Source organism: Rutilus rutilus (genome assembly GCF_951802725.1).
Source record: "Rutilus rutilus genome assembly, chromosome: 1".
Classification (NCBI taxonomy): domain Eukaryota; kingdom Metazoa; phylum Chordata; class Actinopteri; order Cypriniformes; family Leuciscidae; genus Rutilus; species Rutilus rutilus.
In genome coordinates, this window is record NC_140209.1 from 6,114,478 (window position 1) to 6,139,815 (window position 25,338).

The 25,338-nt window shown below is 39.6% G+C and overlaps 3 protein-coding genes across 5 annotated transcripts in view; 2 read left to right on the forward strand and 1 right to left on the reverse strand.

Moving 5' to 3' along the window:
- LOC311302609 (uncharacterized protein) overlaps positions 1-25,338 on the reverse strand; it is a 495,915-nt gene that overhangs the window by 73,779 nt on the left and 396,798 nt on the right. The window lies entirely within an intron of this gene.
- The window catches only part of LOC311302813 (uncharacterized protein), a 273,934-nt gene continuing 255,176 nt past the window's right edge, over positions 6,581-25,338 (forward strand). For both annotated transcript variants that reach the window (XR_014629670.1, XM_084428876.1), the window contains exon 1: positions 6,581-6,842. Coding sequence is in view for 1 of the 2 variants with exons in the window: in XM_084428876.1 (XP_084285002.1) it covers positions 6,785-6,842 (58 nt within the window). In the remaining variant the exon portion in view is untranslated. The remainder of the gene's footprint in view (positions 6,843-25,338) is intronic.
- Positions 9,743-25,338, forward strand: part of LOC311302574 (uncharacterized protein) — a 42,699-nt gene continuing 27,103 nt past the window's right edge. For both annotated transcript variants that reach the window (XM_084428565.1, XM_084428564.1), the window contains exons 1-3: positions 9,743-9,983; positions 17,537-18,989; positions 23,913-24,995. In XM_084428565.1, coding sequence (XP_084284691.1) covers positions 17,542-18,989; positions 23,913-24,995 — 2,531 coding nt within the window. In that variant the 5' untranslated portion in view covers positions 9,743-9,983; positions 17,537-17,541. The remainder of the gene's footprint in view (positions 9,984-17,536; positions 18,990-23,912; positions 24,996-25,338) is intronic.

A 25,338-nucleotide genomic window follows, 5' to 3' on the forward strand; every position in this document is an offset into this window, starting at 1 on the left:
TGATGACAGCATGTGATTTCAAATGTTCATAATTAGAAAACATTGTTTCTATTGAATCTAGAAAATTACCTTTTAAATGAAATGGAGTGACCAATATTTTTGTCAACCCACAATTTATATTTAAAGTTGGTCACCCAATCTCATTCCCATATGCACAATGCACAAAAAAGTATCTTAGTTAAACATACAGTAAACCATTGACTCTTAGAATCTCATAGATCAAAACCATTTTTCCACACTGTCTCCCAGGGATAACGGGATACAAATTCTAGACGCCTTCATATAAAAAGTATAATATTTAAACACGTGCAATTCATGTAGTACTATTTATTCATCACTTTAACAGTTCTGATTCCCTTAATATTTTCTCTTAGTAGTAGTGACTGTTTGTAAAACCCTGTGCTCTCAGATGGCCACACATTTTGTCAGCCACCAATCTTTTAGTGAGTCACATTGTTTCACAAAAAGCCCCAATTCTCTCCACTCTGCAGTCTGTGGTTTAGCTAAAAAGATGTGAGGGACGGCCCCCTCAACATCATACAGTGATGCTTGGCTATCAGTCAATTCAACCTTCACAGCACACCATTTATCTGACCAAATTAACTCTGAGGTTTTCAGTTCCTCAATCTCTAGTTCAGACCATTTTTCAGCAAACATTTCATCTGGCTCACTGCTAACATGACATGTGCAATGCAAATCACTTTCTTCCATGAAATCATGGTCAGGAGGCATCCTATCTGTGGCTTTGTTTTGCAGACCACACTGAGGAGTGCTCCATTTAAAAACATATAATATTTCAGTTGGCATTTCGCACCATATTCATATCAGCAGTGAGGCCACTGTCATCACAATACAAATTCAGCTTTAGTTTACACATCAAATCTCTTCCCAGAAGATTACAAGGACAGGTAGCAGTTACAAGAAAAGCATTAGAAAATGAGTGATCACCAATCTGACAAGACAAATCTGCTGTATATGGTTCCTTTACCAGATGCCCTGTGGCACTTCTGGAGGTAGTCCATTTTCCAGATAATACAGTTATATCAGGCAATTGTTCATTTTTAATTACTGAGTTCTTCACTCCACTGTTAATTTAGAAATTAATTTTCCTACCCTCGATACTGATATCAATCATTGGTAATTTTGCAAATGCTTTATACATTCGTTCAGTGTCAGCAAGCGAATTTTCTTCATTGCAAGAAACAGCAAGCATATTTTCTTCATTGCAAGGAGCAGAAAAAGACATAAGATTAAACATATTTACCACCTGGGAGTCAGACCCTTCACCGTCGCTCCCCTCCCCCTCCTTCTTTCAATCTCCTTGTGGCTCTGGTGGCTGTTGGAATCCTCTGTTCTTTGGAGGATCCGGACAGTCATTTCTCCAGTGTCCTTTTCGCCCACAATTGTAACAAACTTCAGGGTCCATTGCGGGTCGGTCACCCATTCCACGTCCTCTTCCACCCCATCTTCAGCAGATCCAGTTGAGTGTCTTTGTCAATCTTTTCCTGTTTGTTCTTGGCTTGGTCTCTCAGCAGCTGTTGTTGATGCGTTGCGTGTCGCCGGATTTCTTCCAGACGCTATTTTGACCTTTTTCCCTATTTCAGGGTCCAGACCGTCCAGAAAAAAACAGTTTTCAGATATTCTTCATACGTACTTATCTTTGATTGTCTGGCCTGTGCTTCTCTTTGGGTTGGTGTACATTTACGAATTTTGGAGATGGAGGAGTGTAGTCTGGAGGAGCAGAGGGCAGGGTGATCGAACCTAGCAAGCTTCGATGTTCAGGGTGTCTTGGTGGTCTTGCTTGCAGACTCGTTCCCTCTTCTTCTTTGTCTTCCTCAGGATCTTGACCTCCCATTGCTCCTGGTTGTCTTTGTGGTTCGTGGAGGACCACTGTTGGTGGTGGTTGGTAGGGGGAGTAGGGAGCCGGACAGCGGTCGTCCTCAGCCAGGCGGGTTTTCATGCATCTCATTTCCTCGGAAGAATTAGAAACAGAGTTTAGTAAAGTTTTTTTTTCTCTGGCTTCCTCTTTCTGGCTTCCTCTGATTGCACTCTCTAATGGTTGCTAATGCTGCATTTATCTGTTTTCTTTGTCTGGTAATTGCCTCATTTAACCATACATCTATAATTCGACCATTAAAGTCATCTGTATATTTTTCTGTATATTTTTGGACTTGTTTTTTGTCCAATTTTCCTTTGTCTTTTGCAGATGGCTTACACTCAGACATTAAACACTTATGCTTACATTAAACACACATTAATTAACTGTGGTATCCTATGATGCCACCCTTTTGAGAAATCCACTGTCTCCAATTCCTTATCATTAACATTACCCATTTTGCACAAATTTTACTCAACAGTATTTATATTTGCGTATTTAAATTCTTCAGTATTTATATTTGCGTATTTAAATCTTTCTCCTCACGTGGTCACCACGTACTATATTCACTGTGTTAATTCTTTCCCCTAGCGTGGCCACCACGCCTGCCTAAATCCGTCAATCTAGGACTTTCAAAAATGCCCACATCCGTCGATGCTAGGTCTTTTTCCCAGACAAGTGCCTTCTCAAATGTTTGAAAGTTACTTTCAGGCTTATTTCAAACTGGCCACCTTGTCTAGACGTTTGAGAAACTTACTTTCAGGCTTATTCTCAAACTCTGGCCCTTCTGGGAAAACAATTAACACGGCATTTTAAGAAGTTACTTTCAGGCTTATTCTCAAAATCCTTTTGGAAATTACTTTCAGGCTTATTCCAAAAATCCTGACCCTTTTAGGAAAAATATTCAATACGCAAATAATTTTCTTATTTACCACGTAAATAATTTTCTCTCACCGTGCTTTTTGCAGCTTGGTTCTTTATTCGGGATCGCGTCCACCTAGGCCTGCCGTGGTGTCTACAATTCTCCCGTCCCTTGCAGTTTTAGCGTTGGGGTACCGGAGCCAGAGACTTTCTTGTCTTTGGGATGTTCAATCAATTGCTTCGTCCACGGAGGTCATCAGCTTTGCGATTCCCATTCCTCGTCGCCATTTGTGGTGGAAATTCTTTTCTCAACTTCAAATCAATAATTGTAAGACAGTAGGACATCTCAAAGGTTAACAAAGATCAGCTTTATTTCTTGCAAGAAATAGACATTCACATACAGAACGCATCTGGTATGGGAAGGCCCCGACTTCTGCTTTTTGCCCAGCTTATATACACAAAACACATCCTGGTTAGGCTTCACCATTCGTTTACCTTAAAAGGAGGCATCTCGTCCAAAATCTTTGTCTTGCATAAATTATATCCAAACAGAACAATATCATGCCTAGATACAAGTTCCTGTTTTTAGCTGCTGCTCAAAATTCACACCTTTTGTCTATCGTTATTTTGATCTGAGCTGCGCACATAGTTCACCAACAATAGGTCACTTGAGTACTCTTAGTCTCTTTGCTACTAAGTCTCCTATAACTCAAAACATTTTGTCACTCAAAACATTTTGTCCCTGCAAGCTTGTCTTAACTTATGCTTTTCTGAAACACTTGATTACACATCTTTAATAACGTGCTTTAGCTTATATGAATATATTTCTTTAAATGCTCATGAGTAAAAATAAAGTGAAAGATGTTAATACAAGTTGTACACTTCTAAAAGTAAAAGAACACATCTAAAAGTAAAAGAACACATCTAAATGTAAAATTTCTATCACAACTCTCAGACATCAGAGTAGATGAGGAAGATGATGAAGACTGCAGGAGAGGAAGAGAAGCAGCACAGCAGATGATGAGTTTACTGGAGAAGAAAGATCTGACACAAATCAAAGAATCATTTCTGCCTCATCAGGAGAAACTGTGGCATCAGTGGATCCAGAAGAACAAAGAACTACATCGACCTCAAGGAGAAAATATAGAAATGAACATCAGAAGGAAACAAACAGAGATGAAGGAAATCCGCATGAATCTGACATCAGTGAGTTTATAAAGCTCTTCATAAGACAAATTAATTCAGATGATAAACATAAGATGTTTTTCATTAAGTGGCTCGGCATCCTTCTGGATGAATATACATCAGCTGACCTTTCTCTTCTTCATCACAAATATGATGAAAAGTGGTCAAAAGTCATGAAACTGAAAAAAAAAAACACAGGAAAAATCTGAACAACTCAAAGTTGAACAAACTGAACTTGAGAAATTATCTGAGGATCTTCAAGCTGCAGCCTTTGGTTTGGAGCACATCATGAGGGAGATCAGTCAGATATATGAATCATGTTCATCTGTGAAGAAGCAAAAGAAAGACCTGCAGGTTCACTTCTCTTCTCTCCCGAGTCTCGCAGCAGAGATGATGATCTCTGGATTTCCACTGGAGCTGATGGATGGAGATGCTGCTCATGTTCCTCTGGTCTGGATCTCTGTTATTCTAGATGAACTCATCTAGAAACTGGGAGACCAAACCAGAGTCTTTGTGCTGTCAGTTTTAGGGGTTCAGAGCTCTGGGAAATCCACCATGCTGAACGCCATGTTTGGGCTCCAGTTTGCCGTCAGAGCTGGCAGGAGCACCAGAGGAGCTCTCATGCAGCTGGTCAGAGTCTCAGACGAGATGAAAACACAGATGAACTTTGACTATATTCTGGTTGTCGATACTGAGGGTCTTCGTGCTCTAGAACTGACTGGAAGATCAACAAGAGATCATGATAATGAATTGGCCACATTTGTTGTTGGTCTTGGAAATCTGACACTGATCAACGTCTTTGGAGAAAACCCATCTGAGATGTTATGATGTTGGAAGGGTGATGAAGGGAATGAACCCAATCGCAGACAGTAGTCAAAGCACACGGTTTATTATATACAAACAATAGGGAAAACAAAGCCCACAAGGGGGCAAAACAAGACAGGACAATGGTGACTAACTAGACTATGACTTTGACAGATAACTAGAAGAAAACAAACAGCTGATACAAGAAATAGCTCAACAAGATGACAACTCTTGACAGGATACTCACAAACATACTTGACAAAGTTTGACAATGAACCGACCCAGGACAGCAAACACGAGGGGATTAAATAGAGAGAAACTAATGAAGGACACAGGTGATAATGGGGAAGCAATAATGACTAAACGAGGATAAGGAGGGCGGGGCTAGATGACGAGACAACACAAGCACATGGCCCAACAAAAGGCCATGTGTTTGCACATAAAACATCAGTCTATCATGATCCTGCCTCAAGACTAATAAAAACACATGGACTATATGGCAGGATCATGACAGGACATTCTTCAGATTGTTGTTCAGGCCTTCATGAGGATGAAGACGGTCAGACTGAATCCCAGCTGTGTGTTTGTGCATCAGAACGTTTCAGACATCACAGCCGGAGAGAAACACATGGAGGGAAGGAGACGACTGCAGGAGACACTGGATGAGATGACACAACTCGCTGCTAAAGAGGAAGTCTATGATGCAGAACGTTTCAGTGATGTCATTAGATTTGATGTTCAGAAAGATGTGAAGTATTTTGCTCAGCTCTGGGAGGGGTACCCAGTTTAGGGGTATGTTGATCCGAGTCAGAGGGTAAGTTGCATCATCTCATTGTAAACTGACCATCTAACTGAATCTGAATCAAACCCATGTAAAATATTAAAGATAATAAAAAAAAACTTTTACCTTTTACAAATAGTCATATTTCTTTTCTTAAAGCTAACTGAACACAGTAAAATTAATAAAAAAAAACTATATTAAAATGAATGAATAAATGCCACTAAAACTAAACATTTTAGTCAAAAGGTTCTTGCCATGGTAGTTTTTCTATAATGCCGAAGATGTTAGGCTATTAGGGACTACAGGTGGAAAGATAAATATGATTAAGCATCTTCTGGTTCTTGTCAGATAAGGATTTGGTGTACTTTAACATTGATCCTATCAAATAAACAAAAATAATAATAAAAACACAGATTATCAAAACCAATAAATATTAAATATGAAGTTTGACACTAGAAATGTTAAATATTACTGGTGCTCTTTATTTTTAAAAGTTATATTATATGATCATTGTCAGTTTCTGTACATATAAAACTGTAACTTGTTAATGATTAAATAACTTTATTGCAACAATAATTAGATTAATATGGAATATTATGCTTCTGTAGGGTAGTTATTTACCTGAGTGTCATGTACTGCCATACTGTTTGTATTACTGAAGTCATAGTGTGAGAAATAACAGTATTGTCTTTCAATAGGGCCGTTTTATAGGCTTTTATCACGTATCCTGAGTCAAATAATGTGTTTCTAACAGCAAACACTCAGAATAAAGTGAGATGATCTGCTGATGATCCTGAATGGCTTGTTGAATGAGTGTTGATAGTCTGAGGCTCATCAATATTAACAGATCTGCTGAAAACACTCTTTATTTCATGACAATAGTTCCTGTTTTCACCTCATTTATTATGGAGGGGATTTGTTGCCTACGATATGTACCTTTATTTCTGTTTAGGATTTTAACTGTTTTTCTTAACATTTATTTATATTAGGACGAATTTACATTAAGTTATTAAAATTTCCTATATTTCTGCATGTTGTAGAATATTTGTATTGATTAATTAATTGTAATCACATCATCAGTGAAGCCCCTCCCACTGCAATCACATCATCAGTGAAGCTCCTCCCACTGCAATCACATCATCAGTGAAGCTCCTCCCACTGTAATTCTCCAATAAATGCTGTAAATTCCCATCAGCTGCAAGTGAAGACGAGCATCAGAGCATCAGGAAGAGCTGAAATCTGCAAAGACTGAGTTTATTAAAGAGGACAGAGAGAACATGAGTGATCCAGAACCCTGCAGAATGAAACACACTGAAGATCCTGAAGAACAAAGAGGTTGGTGTTTATTCTTCATTCATTCATGATGTTGAAGAACATTCATGTTAGAAACATTCAAGCACTTCATCAGATTTAAATAAACAGTTCAACTATGAAATGGTTACAGGTTTTCAACGAATGGTCAGTGGAGGGAGGTTGGAGAAATTTTCATATTGATTGTCAACATCAGGTCAAATTTGCTCATAACTACATCTCTGACGTTTTAACAAACCAAACCGTTTGGAAATCGGTAGAAAAAATGAGCAAGTTATGGTTATTTAAAAGTACATGCACCATTGAAGTAGTGAGCGAGTACACTGTGGCAAGATGGCCGCCACGTGCGGACGTCGACCTCCATTGGCCAGCAGTGTGCACAACACATCTAGCCTTTATATATGATATCTATGATCGGTTCTGCGCAGATTTTGCTCATCTCAAACAAGCCTATTGTTTAGTGGCACAGTAATGACGTCGACGCCACGGTAAACAGGAAATGCGGTTGAAAACTCGTGCCATATCGCGCTGACAGCGCAGGCGTTGTATTTGCGTTAAGTGGTGACATCACGCGTCTTAAAAACGCTTGCGCAAATTTGAAATAATACTTTAATAAAATGCTAAATAAAATGCTAAAGTATTAAAACAATTCTAAAGTAATAATTAAAGCAGCAAAAAGTAGTTGAGCATATATCCATAGTTTTAACTATGTCTGATCTAAGGTAAACATTTTTTTACATTCTGTTGCACTTCACTGTGTAAATTACAAAATTACTGTAAACATTAATGGCACCTTATATTTTTTTTATTTTAATCATTCCTCTGTACTAGTTCTTGTTTATTTTTGTGCATTAGGTTATTATAAAACATTTATGCCAATAAAGTAGTTTTAAGTTAAACTAACTACATATAGTACATTGTCAATCTCTGTCTGTATCCCATATTATGCATGCCAAAAAAAAAAAAAAAAACTCAAACCAGTGATAACTTTTATTTCAAAACAAAAATAATTGTGTAAAAGAGATATGCACACATACAGATAATCACATACATCAACCGTACACACACGCGCGTACGTACACACACACACACACACACACTTGTACGTACGTACACACATGCACGCTTGTACCTACACACGCGCATACGTATACACAGACAGACGTGTACGTACACACACACACACACACACACACACACACGTACGTACGTACATACACACACACACGCACACAGACGCGTACGTACACACACACACACGCATACGCACACACACACACACGCATACGCACACACACGTATGTGCGTACACACACATGCGCATGTGTACACACACACACACACACACACACACACGTACGTACACTCACACGTACGTACACTCACACTCTCACACACACACACACGCGTACGTACACTCACGTTCACTCACACACGTACGTACACTCACACACACGTACGTACACTCACACACACGTGCGTACACTCACACACGTACGTACACTCACACACACACACACCTACGTACGTACGTACGTACACTCACACACACACACACCTACGTACGTACGTACACTCACACACACACACGTACGTACGTACGTACGTGTGTGTGTGTACGTATGTACATGTGTGTGTATGTGTGTGTACGTACGCGTGTGTGTGTACGGTTGATGTGCGTGATGATCTGTATGTGTGCATATACACACACACGTACGCACACTCACACACACTCACACACGTACGTACACTCACACACACTCACACACAATCTACTCAGCCTGAAAAAAAAAAACAGTCAACCGAGCAACAGCCCTCAGCCTCCTTCTCAGAATAAAGTCCCCGCAGGACTCCCGTTCGGCCATCACCCACAGACCCAGCTGGGCAGTGCTTGTATACTTCAGTGCAGTGCAAGCACAGGGTCAGCGAGTAGGGCACCCGGAACTCTTGCCTATATTTTCTGGAAAATGCACTCCAGTTCACAACACCTAATTTAGATAAAATACAGAACAAACAATATGGAATCATTTTAAAGAGAGGTATTAACATAGTACAGAGTCATACAAGGAATTTATTTGTTATATATTTTAAACATATTATAGGAAAATGTTAGACAAGATATGCTTGAGTGTTATTGGCTTTGTCTGTAAAATACCTAAGAGACTTACTTGGTTTATGAACAACAAACTAGTTAAAAAAGTTTGTCAACACAAACTTTAATTTGGCTTGAGAAAGCCTATCGTAAAAGTTTGAAATAGTTTTAAAGCTTGAAGGTTTTCATAACCTTATATTTATATATATATTTATATATATTAATAAAAATAATATCAAAATACATTTAATCAATGTATTCATAGAAAAGAATATCCTACAATATATCATTGAATATTACTATTAACTCTTAAATCCTATATTTCTTCTCCTGGTTTAGTTTTGCCACTGTATTTCTTTTTAAGGGCCTTTTCTTTTTAACACTATATCCTAATCCCACCAAAACAACAGACACCACGCAAACGCGCGCGCGCGCGCGCACACACACACACACACACACACACACACACACACACACACACACACACCGCGCACACACACACACAGACCTACGCTGTCCTAGTTATTTGTGTGATATGATAAAGTAAAGTTAGAAAATGAAATGAAATGAAAACATGTTAGAATCACGTCATGATGACTTAACGCCACTAACCAATGAGAAGAGATGTTGGCGGGAAGAGACGTGCAGCCCCGCCCCAGATGCGGCCCCGCCTCGATCGACGTCATCACTTGCCACTAACCAATGAGAAGCATTGCAGCCCCGCCCCAGGTGCACCCCCGCCCAAATCTGCAGGCTGCTGCCAGGTGCTTCTCGGTGCTTCTCAGTATTTCCCTCAGACTCTCGACGCTTCACTCCCCAATCCAGCGGGTGGCGGTAATGTCGTGCTACTGGCTTTATGTACTTTTGGTCTAGAAAGATTTAGAATCGGGTCTATAAATGCATGTAAGCGGTAATATTCCCATCCTCATAGACGTGACTAGTTTTGAATCGAGCAGGAATATGTGGAGTTGCTGCAACTGAACTGAGAAGATTGTGTTTGTTAAAAGAGGAGATCGAGGAGGACTCGAGTGAACCAGAACCCTGGAGAATAATAAAACACGAGGAACAAGCAGGTTGGTGTCTATTTTAGATTAATCTTTCATGACTGTTCTGGTACATTAAGATAACAAAGCTTTAGACACGTCCCATACAAAGAGTTCCTCTGGTATTCTATGTGTTGTTAACCATCAAAAGTACCACACAAAACTAACTGGCAGGCAATTGTGTAGTGTTGTGTTGTTTTTTGGGACGCTTTACCACAGGATTTTGTTGTACAGTATGTTGTTGTAAAGTTTAATGTCGCAATTGTTTCCATCTATTTGCATTAGTTTATATCCAGCTCATCTGGTCACTTAACTTAATGCATTCATTAGCTGGGCGAAGTTGCATATTTAAAGCTAGTGATGTGATTGCTTTCTCAACATCGATATGTTCATGCAGCCGACAGAAAACAAATCAGAAACGCATTTGATTCAATTCTTTTTTATCACTGCAATACATATTGTAATTTTGATTCGATAATCATCAACTGTTCTAACATAGAAGCAAATAAAGTGAGAGAATATACATGTAATATACATTTATTCAATGTTAATGCTCTGGCCTTTGCAGATATTCAAAGATGGCCATCTTTTTGATTAAATTATTAGCATTAACTAAGGTTAATAAATGTTGTAGTATTGTCCATTGTTAGTTTGTTGATTTCAACATTTAATAATGCATTTTAAATTGAGTATTAATTTTTATTTTATCTGTTTACTTTAGTTAATGTACTATGAACTAACCTGAATATTGTATATATAAATTGTATATTGCATAATGCATAGCCTATAGTTCATGAAAGCCAGCTAAAACATCCTTGTTAACAAATGGGACTTGCAAAGTGTTACCTATGAAATGTTTCTAGGTTATAGCTAAAGAAATCTGTAATATTTTAATGTTTAAATTATTTTCTGTAGAATTCATTCTGTAGAACTTCCCATTTTAATATATTCATATTTATATATTTATTTCATTGAGCACATTTCAGTTAAGCACTGTTTTACTTTGAGTGTTATGTTTTTTTTTGTTTTTTTATCCAGTATCCATTTAAAAAATATTGGCAGATTAATCATTATCGGCACGTACGGTCAAACCTAAATATCGGTATTGGTAAAATCCACTATCGGTCGACCTATAGTAAGCTCACTTGCATTCTCATTTCAGAGGGGTTATGAGTTAAATGGTTATACACTGATTTGTGAGTTCAGTTTTGGACAGATCAGTTGTTTTAACCATTAAATCATATTCTTTGATTAAAAGGAATCATTAAGGGATGGTCGCAAATCGGACATTAACGGATGCGTTGTGTGCGAGTCCCGGCTGTTAAGACATCGCGAAAGATTTGTGCCAACACAGAAAACACTCCCATAAACCACACGTTTAATAAACGGAAAAATAAATAAATAGGGAATGGCAGCTGCATCATGTGCGTAACGCTTGTCAGAGAAGAGGCAATTTTTTTTAGCGCAATTCACACCCAGTGGTAATTCAGGACAATAAATTATCCAAATGAGTCGCGTGTAACATGGATCCGGTCATCCGGCCGTGTTTATTAGGGATGGGTATCGATTTAGATGTCTCGATTCGATTTCGATTCGCAAGCTTTTAATTCGATTCGATTTCGATTCTCGATTCGATTCTAAATTAATAAAAAGAATTTAAGAGCCACAAACCTGTATATTAAACTTTTTATTTTAGGTACGCTTGGGTACATTAAAACCCAACTCTATATTTCAAATGCATACAATGAATAGACAGGATTTTGATGCAAGATGAAAAATTTATGCTGAAAATTGGACAAGTCAGAACAGTCGCTTGCCTTGATCAAACACGATCAGGTTATTTTATGTTTAAGATAAAACATAAAATCTCACAGCATTAGCTGTAACATGGAAGCTGCAAGCCTATGAACAGTGTAGGAAAACCAATACTGGCTTTTGGGTGATAGATAAATATCAGGGCCTGAATTTCTGGGATTATTTTTTGTAGACAATTTATTAAATTGATCTCACCTTAATGTTTGCCCACTCGTTGCATTTTTACAATGGGGTCATTTTGTTGTTGTTAAGAGTTTATGCAACACATGGAAGCTTGATTTCAATCTTTGAATTAAATTGAAAAAAGTAGCACAAATACAATAGAATAAAGATACAATTAAAGAGAAAAGTGTTTGGGTTGATCTAACACTAGTATTCAGAAATACTACAGGAACTGAATAAAGAAATCAAATGTAAAATAACACTGGATAGTCTTTTAGTCCTGACTAAATTAAATATATAGGCCTAGACTATTAATTAGTGGTCGACCGATATATCGCCAAGGCCGATATATCGGCCGATATTTGGCATTTTTGAAATATCGGCATCGGCCGATAAGTTTTTCTGATTGGCCGATGAGTTGAAAGCGGGACTTTTATTTTGACGGCGCTCCAGACTTTTATTTTGACGGGCGGTGCTGAGAACACCAGCGCCTGAAGAGAACGGCAACGGCAGCTCTTCAGATGATGTCAGATCAAAAAGCGCTCACTCACATTCTCCGTCTTCATTAATTTACGATCTCTGTCAGTCATATCTAATACTTTGTTAGACAGAACTGGCAAACAAAGAAAGTAAATGGTAACTTATGCGAAGTAAGTAAAGTAAAGCGTTTGCTTTTATATTATTTGTAACAGAAAAGGCAAACAATCAGGCTAAAATACTTTCTCATTGCCGTCAACATTCAGCAAATGCGCATCTACGTCATTTAAACAAATCTCTGAACATCTAATAAACATTTAATTTCACAAACCTTGCAGATTTAATTGAATCCAACTGTGATATCTTGTGAAGTGTGCATTACTGCCTGCGACTGACGGTCGGTCCGTGATTAAATGTGAACAGAAGATCAGCTTCACAGGAGACGCGATCAAAAATCCTTAATTTTAAAATATGCTGATATATAACCAGTTGCCAACTGTCATATTCATAACGTTTTCACTGTGCTGTATGTAAAATTAGCGTTACCTTGTCTTTATTTGAAAAAATATGATTACCAGCACGAAATGACCAGATTACTGAGAGCCCTGTTACAGTGTTTACATAACGTTACTTTTTATTCACATATTCATATATTTCTAAACAATTAATTTGTGAAAAATACTGTAATAGGATTGCAAATTTAAGAAGTTGCCATCTAAAGTATAAAAGCATGTCTATTTTAAAAATTTGTTTTATAATTTATTTATAATTTATTAAATATTGATTAAAATAAATATATATATAAAAATATCAGCTTTATATCGGCCATCGGCCACCCTGCTCTCCAAGATATCGGCATCGGCATCGGCCATCAAAAAACCAATATCGGTCGACCACTACTATTAATGCTGAATAAATAATTACGAAAAAAACAACTTTTGCTACTGGCGAGCTGTTAGTGAGGCGGCTTTACTGTGCACGCAGAGAAATGCATCTCTGAGAGCGCGCGAGTACTGAATAGTTTAAAATCGCTTGAATGTTTAAACTGGTTAGACTTAAGAAGACGTGAAAATTATAAACGTTAGGCTAGTTACGATGCAATGCTGGCCCGATTGTGCAAGTCAATGGGAGTCAATGGAATGCTAACAGCAGGTGCAGGCTTGCTAGCCAATGGATTGAAATTGAAATTAAGTGCATAAAGATCTAATAAAGATTTACCGCTAGTTGGTTAGCTCCAGCTGGAGAACACTCACCTCTCACCGGCTCCTCTTGTGCCGGCATGTTTCCTCTTTAAGTGCTTTAACATGCATGTTGTGCTCCCGTGAAAAGCAAGTTCCGCCTTGCATATATTGCACACGACAGCATTCTTGGTTTGAAGTTTTGTGAAACTTTCCCACTCCTTGCTAGTTCGGGTTGGTTTGCACTCCGTCATAATTCCATAGACGGTAAAATAAATGGACACAGCGACCCCATAGACTTCAACGGAGAAAAGTTAAGTCAATTAGAAGCACTCACTTCCTGATGGCTGAGCGTACTGCGCAGACTCAAACTGAGCTTGACGACGTAGATGTGACGTGAGCAACCCGTCTGTCTTCTAGTAGCCGTGCCAAGAGAAATCTGAATCATTCCCTTCCGAAACTTGCAGAGACAGAGAGTGTGAGTAGGAGCTGTCCATTAACTAGGAGCAGGAGCAACTTTATAACTCTCTCTATGGGCTTCTCCCTTGACTTTATCGAACTTTATGCCTCCGCCCCCCCCCCGATTGCCCGCAAGCTTCTCTTCCTGTCTATACGGTCATTTCCAGAGAGTCGCGTGATTATGACGCAATCATTAGCCTATTTTTACAAAAACTGCTTCTACGGGGCCATAACGTAAGATACAAGATAATGGACAAATGGAGTCTTTAAACGCCTCAGATGTAAAGTTATTCGTTTACAAAGACGTGAAACTCACCGAGTCAGGGGTGTTCACTGATATGCTCACACAAAAATCGCTGCAAAAGATGCTTTCCAACATGTTTTATCATAGTTTTTGTCCAACTCCATTGACCTGTATTGGATGTGCTGTGAGGTACGGTATTACTCCGCCGCCGGAAACGGAAATGGGGTTGTTTGTATTCTTTCTGTACGAGTGTCTATTATTCAAGCTCTCAACGGAAGAATGTACGGGTGTGAGGCGTTTGGAAAAATAGGTCCACAGTTTTACAACGAATGGTAAAACACCTGTTGGAAAGCCTCTTTTGCAGCGATTTTTGTGTGAGCATATCAGTGAACACCCCTGACCACTCGGTGAGTTTCACGTCTTTGTAAGCGAAAGTTTAATGCGTTTTAGGAAGGATTGTTCCAGTGCACCTATGCAACCATTCTGGAGGTGGGGGGGGGGGGGGGTGGGGGGTGCTACCACAGAAAATGAAAACTCTCGGGACAGCAGCATGTGTCCAAATTTAAATCTTAACCGTTCTATTTCATCAGAAACGATCTGAAAACAGGGCTTTAAGTGTAAAATACCGAACTTGTCCTTTAAAATAGTTGGAGCATTTTTAATTTTCTTGCAATCGCGTCTCACCTCCTTCTGCCATTGTATGCTACCGCAACAAAGCACGTACGTACACGACAAATGACGTCAGTACATTATAATCGGTTATGGTCTATTACTGAACCGATACCAAATCGTCCTCATCTGCATTGCGACGCATCGTAGAAACGATTAATTTCGACGCCCCTAGGGGACATGAATCGCAATATATCGCAGAATCGAATCGCAATACTTGCTGTATCGCAATATGTTAAGAATCGCAATAATATTGAATCGTGGCCCAAATATCGCTATACTATCGAATCGTCGCATTTTTGCCAATTCCCACCCCTAATATTTATCTTGTCTACGGGTGGCAGGGGAGTAGCATATGTTATTAAAAAGGAAAGAAAGCGTATTCCCACAAAATAAAGCACAAACAAGAGAGAGAGAGTTGGTTCTGTCTGCAATCCCAGCACTCACCACACACACACAGGGTAACTCTTTAGGATTTTTTATTGTAAAGTAAAGTCTCTTTTACAGCAGTTAAGAGTAAGGTTGATAACAGTAAAAATAACCCAAACAAAAGAAAAGATAGGACACTTCAAGCTTCAGGAGGGGATTAAAGCCAAAAAAAAAAAAAAAAAAAATGTAAGCTACCTGGGAGTAAGGGAGTCTATTTAACCTATCAAACAAAACGAAACAACTACCTCCAACGTAAACTTCTAAATGTTGCAGAGCTAAGACAAGAGCTAAGGTTTCCTTCTCTATGGTGCTGTAATTCTGCTGGCACTTGGAGAGTTTTCTGGAGAAGTAACATCCCGGGTGGTCCACTCCAGAGCCATCTTCCTGCAGTAGAACTGCTCCTACCCCAGTTGCACTGGCCTCTATTTGCAGTTTAAAAGGCAGGTTGAAGTTTGGCGCAGAGAGCACAGGGGCATTACACATAATGTCTCTTGCAGCAGAAAGAGCATTAGCTCACTCCGCACGCCATATAAACTTCCTAGAGGGACTCAGGAGGTTAGTTAATGGAGAGACAACAGTGGAGAAATTCTCATAGTAGCCAACCATTCCCAAAAATCTTTGCAACTCTCTTCAAGGGAACTGGAAACTCTAGAATGGCCGAGACCTTAGCTTCCACTGGGCGAACCTGACCATGACCAACCTTTTTTACCTATGTAAATCACAACGGCTTTTGCAAAATAATATTTCGCTAGGTTCAAAGTCAAAAAAGCTTTAGCCAAACGACAGAAAACTTCAGTAAGCGTGTCTGTATCTGGCTTGTATCTGAGAAATGTGATGGTCATGTATCTGAGAAAATTACGTATATCATCTAGGTATGCTTCGCAGTGTGATACTCCTGATTGTTACTGGGAAGTAACACTACAGAAACATAGGATTTGTGGCTATAATGTTTTAAAAATAATAACTGGAAGATAGGGGTGCAGCGGATCAAAAAACTCACGGATCGGATCATTTTTCGTATCAGCAAAAAAAAAAATGTTGTTTTGTTTATTAACACTTTTAAATTATTAAATTAAAATATATAAAATCAACTTAAAGTGCACAAGGCATAATATCTTCTTTTTAACATAATTAATGAAAAACAACTTAAAGTGCAACATAAAAAGGCATATCTCCTTCCTTTAAACATGGACCTGCGGCGCGAATGAGGCGTCACGCTCTCTGCGGTTCATAACGGTTTAAATGAACAACAAATACAAGCAAATGGTGAGTGCTGATCAAGAGTTTTGCGCAAGCAATTTAAGGTCGCGACTCTTGTTCCAAATATAGCAGGCTTCATTCAGTGATTGAAACAAATATTATTAACATTAATTGAAGTTTACAGAACCGACATTGAACGCTCCGAGCGAGCTGTGCTGTGGTAAACATGGAACTTTTTCTTGACATGAAACGGCAAATAAGCAAACCAGTGGAAGCCTGCAGTGCATGAAACTGCTGTATCCAACCTACCTTATTCATGCAATATCGATTCAGTCAGTACAGTAGCCTACACTTTAGTAATGTTTCTGTTTAACGTTAAATAAAATGACCTGGCTGTCCCTGATCCCTCAGGCAGCGCGCCCTCACGCAAAGCAGACAGTTATCTGTTACCGCGGGCGTGTTTTTCCACATTCGAATATTAATTTTCACCTTCGATTATTGTTTTTTAAAACTATTCGAATATATATTCGAATTTAAAATATTCGTTGACAGCCCTACTGTCATATGGCTTTCTTGTGTTGCGATTTACTACTAATCAAGGAACCGGCTTTACTGACGAGATGCGCATAACAATCTCACGATTTAAATCGCCCAGCCCTACATACAGGGGATTTAAATGACGCGGGGCGTTCAAGCTCCTCCGTTCCTCCGCTCGCCATGACCACGCTGTGTGTGTGGACTGAACATGCGCACAACTTTCTTTCTTTTTTCATAAATCAATCCGCGGATCACGTGTGTGCCGAATAATTAATTTATTAAAAAAGGTAAAAACGTTCATAATATTTCACATAATTTTTTACATCACTGCTCACTTTTGTCACTTCACTTCATATTTCTCTTCATTATTATTTTGATGTACTGAAATTGAATTTTTTTTTCTTTCATTTCAGACCTGATGGAAGTGAACGAGGAGAGTGAAGAACTGAGTGAAGTGGAGGAGGAACATCATGTCAAACCTGGAGGAAAACTTTTGAGTCGCTCAAAGAAAAAAAAACTATTTTTAAAGAAAAGAGCCAGGAAATCTTTTACCTGCACTCGGTGTGGAAAAAGATTCTCGAATAAACAAAGTCTTGCACTGCACAATAGAGCTCATACCGGAGAGAAGCCGTTCACATGTGATCAATGCAGCAAAACATTTCTCTGTGCATCATCCCTGAAGACACACATGAGAGTTCATAAGAAGGAGCAGCCGCATTCATGTTCCGAATGTGGAAAGAGTTTTTCACTGCTGTTTAATTTACATAGACATCAGAAAATGCATACTTTACATCTGGAAGACCAGGACAGTGAGAAAGAGGAGAGTGAAGAACTGAGTGAAGTGGTGGAGGAACATGTCAAACCTGGAGGAAATCGCTCAAAGACTAAAAAGACATTTTTAAAGAAAAGAGGAAAATCTTTCACCTGCACTCAGTGTGGAAAGAGTTTCACAACCAAAGGAAGTCTTGAGCGTCACATTAGGATCCACACTGGAGAGAAGCCGTTCACATGTGATCAGTGCGGGAAGAGCTTCACATACAAAGAAAACCTTGAGGTTCACATGAGAGTTCATTCTGGAGAAAAGCCGTACGCATGTGATCAGTGTGAAAATAGTTTCTCAAGCAAAGGAAACCTTAAGACGCACATGAGGATCCACACTGGAGAGAAGCCGTTCACATGTGATCAGTGCGGGAAGAGCTTCACACAAAAAGCATATCTGATGGGGCACATGAATATCCACACTGGAGAGAAGCCGTTCACGTGTGATCAGTGTGGGAAGAGTTTCAGTCAATCAGCATACCTTAAAGGACACATGAGGGTCCACACAGGAGAGAGGCCGTTTATGTGTGAACAGTGTGGAAAGAGTTTCCAACAAAAAAATAGTCTTGTACTTCACAATAGAGTTCACACTGGAGAGAAGCCGTTCACATGTGATCAATGCGACAAATCTTTTCTTAGTGCAGCAAACCTGAAGGCACACCTGACAGTTCATATGAAGGAGAAGCCACATTCATGTTCTGTGTGTGGAAAGAGTTTTTCACTGCGGCACAATTTAAAAGTACATCAGAAAATACACACTGGTGTGAGAGAGTACATGTGCTTTGAGTGTGGGAAGACTTTTACTACAGCAAACTGTTTAAAACTGCACCAGAGGATCCACACTGGAGAAAAACCGTACAAGTGTTCACACTGTGAGAAGAGATTCAGTCACTCATCATCTCTGAAAACACATGAGAGGATCCACAGCAGAGAGAAGCCACACACGTGTGATCAGTGCGGGAAGAGTTTCGCTTTTAAAAGTCACCTGAAGCTACACCTGAAGATCCATGCAGTGGAGAAACCACATAAAAGCAGTCTGAGATCACGGTAAGTAGTTCATCTTTATGTGCTGAGAAACCAAGTCTCTTATAAGTTAGTTTCTTAACAGCCACGATGAGCGACAGGACATTTTCACACTAACACGAATGTTTGGCACAAAATTCACATGAGATTTGTCTGTTCAGACCAATGCAAAAAACTAAGCGCTGTCTTGCTCTCTTTCCCTCAAACATATTAATCAAAATAAATCGACACGGTGGTAAAACGTCGGAAGTCCAAAGTTTCATGGAGCATTCGGAATTTTTTTTTTTCCTGAATTAGGCTACTGCTGGGTGTGAATTGTGCTAAAATACGTTGCCTTATCTTCTCTGAAAAGCACATTCAGTTGACATAAAATCACACTTTAAATAAACGAAAAAACCTATCCAGTGATGTAATGTTTTCTGTGTTGACACAAACCTTGTGGGATGTCCATGTCCTAACTGCTGAGATAATCACACAACGCGTATGACACGTCCAATTAGCGAACTAATGACTCTTTTGAACCGATTCATTTTAATGAATGGTTAAAACAACTGATCTTTCCAACACTGAATTCACGAGAAGTCTGAATTAGTGTATCGGTAACACTTTACAATAAGGTTCCATTTATAACATAAATGACATAAAAAGTACAGTTTGCTTACTCAAGTGTAAGCTTTAAAACAAAAGCTTTGTTCCTAAGCTTTTTTCACACAGTGCTATCAGGAATCGATAAGAGAGTCGTTAAAGAATCGGATCGATAAGCTGAATCGTCAGTGGCATTGATATTGATAAAATCTTATCAATTCCCATCCCTAATCAAGAGTTTATTTTCGTCTAGTCTAGGCTAGTCACGGTGGCCACGGCACCAGGGTCCACGGTTAGACGAGGTGAGAGAAAAGGAGACGGAAGCTTGAGGAGCGACAGAGAGGAGAGAGGAAAAAAATTAATAAAAAATCTTAATGTGGTTCCCACAACGCACTTTCATCTGGTCCTCCACCAGCTGGGTGATGATCTCCGCGGTGCCTGGCAATGCCGCTGAAAAGCTCTCAATGGATGGCTCGACACTGGCAGGAGTCCCCCGTTCCCTGTTCCTCCCCGTCATGGCGAACGGCAGTGACTCCTCCACTCCCTCACAGACGGCAGCCGCCCCTCCAGCACCCAGGCGGCCAGCAGCGAGCTCGTCCATCCCCCTGGCAACTCACTCCAGCGCACTGCCTTGAGCGTCCATAGTGACGGTCTCTCCTCACCATGCTCGATGGCACCGTGGATTCCCCACAGCTGCAAGGGTTCTTTGACAGCACGTTGCTCCTTCTCGGGTTTCGGCACCGGTGTAACAAGGTTAGCTGTTGTGGGAAGAAGGCAGCAGGAACCGGCGATCTCCACTGTCGTCGCTCATCCTTTTATGCTTCCACTCCTCCTTTTATGCTTCCACTCCTCCGTGAGAGATACGAGACGGTGCGTCGCGCAGGTGTCGCTCCTCAGTAATCACGCCCCTCGTCCTGTTCACCACAGTTGCGTTGGTCCGGAGATACGAAAGATTGATATTTTTGCTTATAACTTCTGAACGGTTTGTCCAAAAATCATAAAAGGGCTTGTTAGATTTGGAGCGGCATGCCGAGTCAAATGATATCCAATTTTCCCATATCGGCCATTTTGGTTCATCGGCACATTGCCCTGAAGGAGCCTAAGAAGTTTTGAACCAGTGCCACCTAGTGGTGAAATCACATATTCACAGGCTTATAACTTTGGATTCGGTTGACTTATTTTCACCGGAGTCGTCTCCTTATTCCTGAATCCTTGAAGTCCAACGATACCAAACATGCAATGTTGTTGCTTATTGTTTGTGATTTAGCGCTTCAACAACTTTCGAGAATATCTTTGAAACCGTTTGTCTGATCGAGACGAAACCACTGTAGGAAAGTCGAAAACATAGTTCACTGACTAAACGTTAATGGCCAAATGTCACAATTCTAAAGTGGCAAAAATATGCAATCAAAGTCAGGTGTGGGTAATTTTTTATGTACATTAAAATGTCTATAACTCCTAAACAAAATTTGATATTTTCACCAAATCTCACACACTAATGTATGGGGGCCCTCTGAGGACACACATAAAAAAGTGGTGGAACACTGCCACATGGTGGCGCTATAATTAAACAAAACATAAAATTGGCTCTAAATACAGTACCGTTGGTCTGATTGACTTCAACATTGACATGCAGTGTTTGTCTCAGTTGCTATAATAGTCCATTATAACAATGGTGTACCTTGAAAAACATGTAATGCAACTGCAATGGTTTTGGATATGGCTATATTTCACAAATGCGTTGGCATATCGCTATGAAACTCAGTATGTTTTTTTTTTCAGCACCATGCCCTGATGGTACTCAAAAAGTTTAAAGGCAGTGCCCCCTTATGGTCAAAAATTTTAGCTTCTAGTTTAGCTTCTTCCATTTTCTAATGATTGCTCCAACAGTGGACCTTTTTTCACCAAGCTGCTTGGCAATTTCCCCGTAGCCCTTTCCAGCCTTGTGGAGGTGTACAATTTTGTCTCGTGTCTTTGGACAGCTCTTTGGTCTTGGCCATGTTAGTAGTTGGATTCTTACTGATTGTATGGGGTGGACAGGTGTCTTTATGCAGCTAACGACCTCAAACAGGTGCATCTAATTTAGGATAATAAATGGAGTGGAGGTGGACATTTTAAAGGCAGACTAACAGGTCTTTGAGGATCAGAATTCTAGCTGATAGACAGGTGTTCAAATACTTATTTGCAGCTGTATCATACAAATAAATAGTTAAATCATATATTGTGATTTCTGGATTATGTCTCTCACAGTGGACATGCACCTACGATGACAATTTCAGACCCCTCCATGATTTCCAAGTGGGAGAACTTGCAAAATAGCAGGGTGTTCAAATACTTATTTTCCTCACTATATATATATATATATATATATATATATATATATATATATATATATACACTCACCTAAAGGATTATTAGGAACACCTGTTCAATTTCTCATTAATGCAATTATCTAATCAACCAATCACATGGCAGTTGCTTCAATGCATTTAGGGGTGTGGTCCTGGTCAAGACAATCTCCTGAACTTCAAACTGAATGTCAGAATGGGAAAGAAAGGTGATTTAAGCAATTTTGAGCGTGGCATGGTTGTCGGTGCCAGACGGGCCGGTCTGAGTATTTCACAATCTGCTCAGTTACTGGGATTTTCACGCACAACCATTTCTAGGGTTTACAAAGAATGGTGTGAAAAGGGAAAAACATCCAGTATGCGGCAGTCCTGTGGGCGAAAATGCCTTGTTGATGCTAGAGGTCAAAGGAGAATGGGCCGACTGATTCAAGCTGATAGAAGAGCAACTTTGATTGAAATAACCACTCGTTACAACCGAGGTATGCAGCAAAGCATTTGTGAAGCCACAACACGCACAACCTTGAGGCGGATGGGCTACAACAGCAGAAGACCCCACCGGGTACCACTCATCTCCACTACAAATAGGAAAAAGAGGCTACAATTTGCATAAGCTCACCAAAATTGGACAGTTGAAGACTGGAAAAATGTTGCCTGGTCTGATGAGTCTCGATTTCTGTTGAGACATTCAGATGGTAGAGTCAGAATTTGGCGTAAACAGAATGAGAACATGGATCCATCATGCCTTGTTACCACTGTGCATGCTGGTGGTGTTGGTGTAATGGTGTGGGGGATGTTTTCTTGGCACACTTTAGGCACCTTAGTGCCAATTGGGCATCGTTTAAATGCCACGGCCTACCTGAGCATTGTTTCTGACCATGTCCATCCCTTTATGACCACCATGTACCCATCCTCTGATGGCTACTTCCAGCAGGATAATGCACCATGTCACAAAGCTTGAATCATTTCAAATTGGTTTCTTGAACATGACAATGAGTTCACTGTACTAAAATGGCCCCCACAGTCACCAGATCTCAACCCAATAGAGCATCTTTGGGATGTGGTGGAACGGGAGCTTCGTGCCCTGGATGTGCATCCCACAAATCTCCATCAGCTGCAAGATGCTATCCTATCAAGCCAACATTTCTAAAGAATGCTTTCAGCACCTTGTTGAATCAATGCCACGTAGAATTAAGGCAGTTCTGAAGGCGAAAGGGGGTCAAACACAGTATTAGTATGGTGTTCCTAATAATCCTTTAGGTGAGTGTGTGTGTATATATATATATATATATATATATATATATATATATATATATATATATATATATATATATATATATATATATATATATATATACTCAATGTTGTGAACTTTTTTGCTTAAAATTATTTCTGCTTTATTTACAAATTTTTGTAGTTGGTCTGCTGCTAGCTTCATTGTTTGCTTCTGTTAAGCTTGGCCCCGATAATTGCTGCTTACAGCTATATTTGTTCTTACTGTCAGTTGAATGTGTTTAAGAATATAAGCACATTCAGTATATTTATATTCAGGGTACACTTTGTATACTGTGAACACCATTCTAATAATACTCATCTGAGTGAGTTTTAATTGTAATAATCAGAGTAAACAACACAGGCATCTGTTCAGCATCCAGGGAAAACTGAGTGTGTTTGATGTGAAGCATTTTAATGTTGAGGACAACTTGGCTTGTGCACATTTCCTACATCAGCTCACCGTGTGACCTCCATTATTTTCTCATGTGTTTTCTCCATAGAAGTGTTTTTCTCATGTGTTTTCTCCATAGAAGTGTTTTTCACTATTGTAAATGGACACGATTGGTTGATGCTTTTTTGGTTGTTGATTATTTTAAGTTGTGTGTTGCTGTGGCTTTGACAAAATCTGATGATCCAGGCTTTTTATAAACTCTTTTTTAAAGAAAAATTTGAAATATTTGTTATTCATCTCACACCGGAGTGAAATTGTCTGTTGGAAATGACACTTGTTTGTTTTTGGCAGAACTACCAGAAAGCATGTGGAGGGAAAGGACCGAGAAGTGGAAGTGGAGGAGGAACATGATGTCAAACCTGGAGAAAAATCTTTGAGTCGCTCAAAGACTAAAAAGACATTTTTAAAGAAAAGAGACAAGAAATCTTTCACCTGCACTCAGTGTGGAAAGAGTTTCACAACCAAAGGAAGTCTTGAGCGTCACGTTAGGATCCACACTGGAGAAAAACCCTTCAAATGTGATCAGTGCGGGAAGAGTTTCACATACAAAGAAAATCTTGAGGTTCACATGAAAGTTCATTCTGGAGAAAAGCCGTACACATGCGATCAGTGTGAAAATAGTTTCTCAAGCAAAGGAAACCTTAAGACGCACATGAGAACCCACACTGGAGAGAAGCCGTTCAAATGTGATCAGTGCGGGAAGAGCTTCACAAAAAAAGCATATCTGATGGGGCACATGAATATCCACACTGGAGAGAAGCCGTTCACGTGTGATCAGTGTGGGATGAGTTTCAGTCAATCAGCATACCTTAAAGGACACATGAGGGTCCACACAGGAGAGAGGCCGTTTATGTGTGAACAGTGTGGAAAGAGTTTCCCACACAAATATAGTCTTGTACTTCACAATAGAGTCCACACCGGAGAGAAGCCGTTTACATGTGATCAATGCGGCAAAACATTTCTTAGAGCATCAGCCCTGAAGACACACATGGCAGTCCATACGAAGGAGAAGCCGCATTCATGTTCTGTGTGTGGAAAGAGTTTTTCACTGCGGCAATATTTAAAAGTACATCAGAAAATTCATACTGGTGTGAGAGAGTACATGTGCTTTGAGTGTGGGAAGACTTTTACTACAGCAAACTGTTTAAAACTGCACCAGAGGATCCACACTGGAGAAAAACCTTACAAGTGTTCACACTGTGAGAAGAGATTCAGTCTGTCAACACATCTGAAAACGCATGAGAGGATCCACAGCAGAGAGAAGCCACACACGTGTGATCAGTGCGGGACGAGTTTCTATTTTAAAAGTCACCTAAAGCTACACTTGAAGATCCATACAGTGGAGAAACCACATAAACCCAGTCTGAGACCACGGTAAGTAGTTCATCTTTATGTGCTGAGCAACCAAGTCTCTTCTAAGTTAGTTTCTTAACAGCCACGATGAGCGTCAGGACATTTTCACACTAACACGAAAGTTCGGCACAAAATTCACATGAGATTTGTCTGTTCAGACCAATGCAAAGAAATGGCAGTAAATGCACATTCAATCTCTGACAGTAGGTGGCGCTCATGGAAAAGCGGAAAAACAACATAATGCGCAACTTTGTTTCTGACTCCCACTTGTCATGCCTGCTACATGCTGCAATTTCAGCAATTATCTAAGATCATTACAAATCACACTGTATGACATGGATCTAATAAACTTTATTCGGAATCT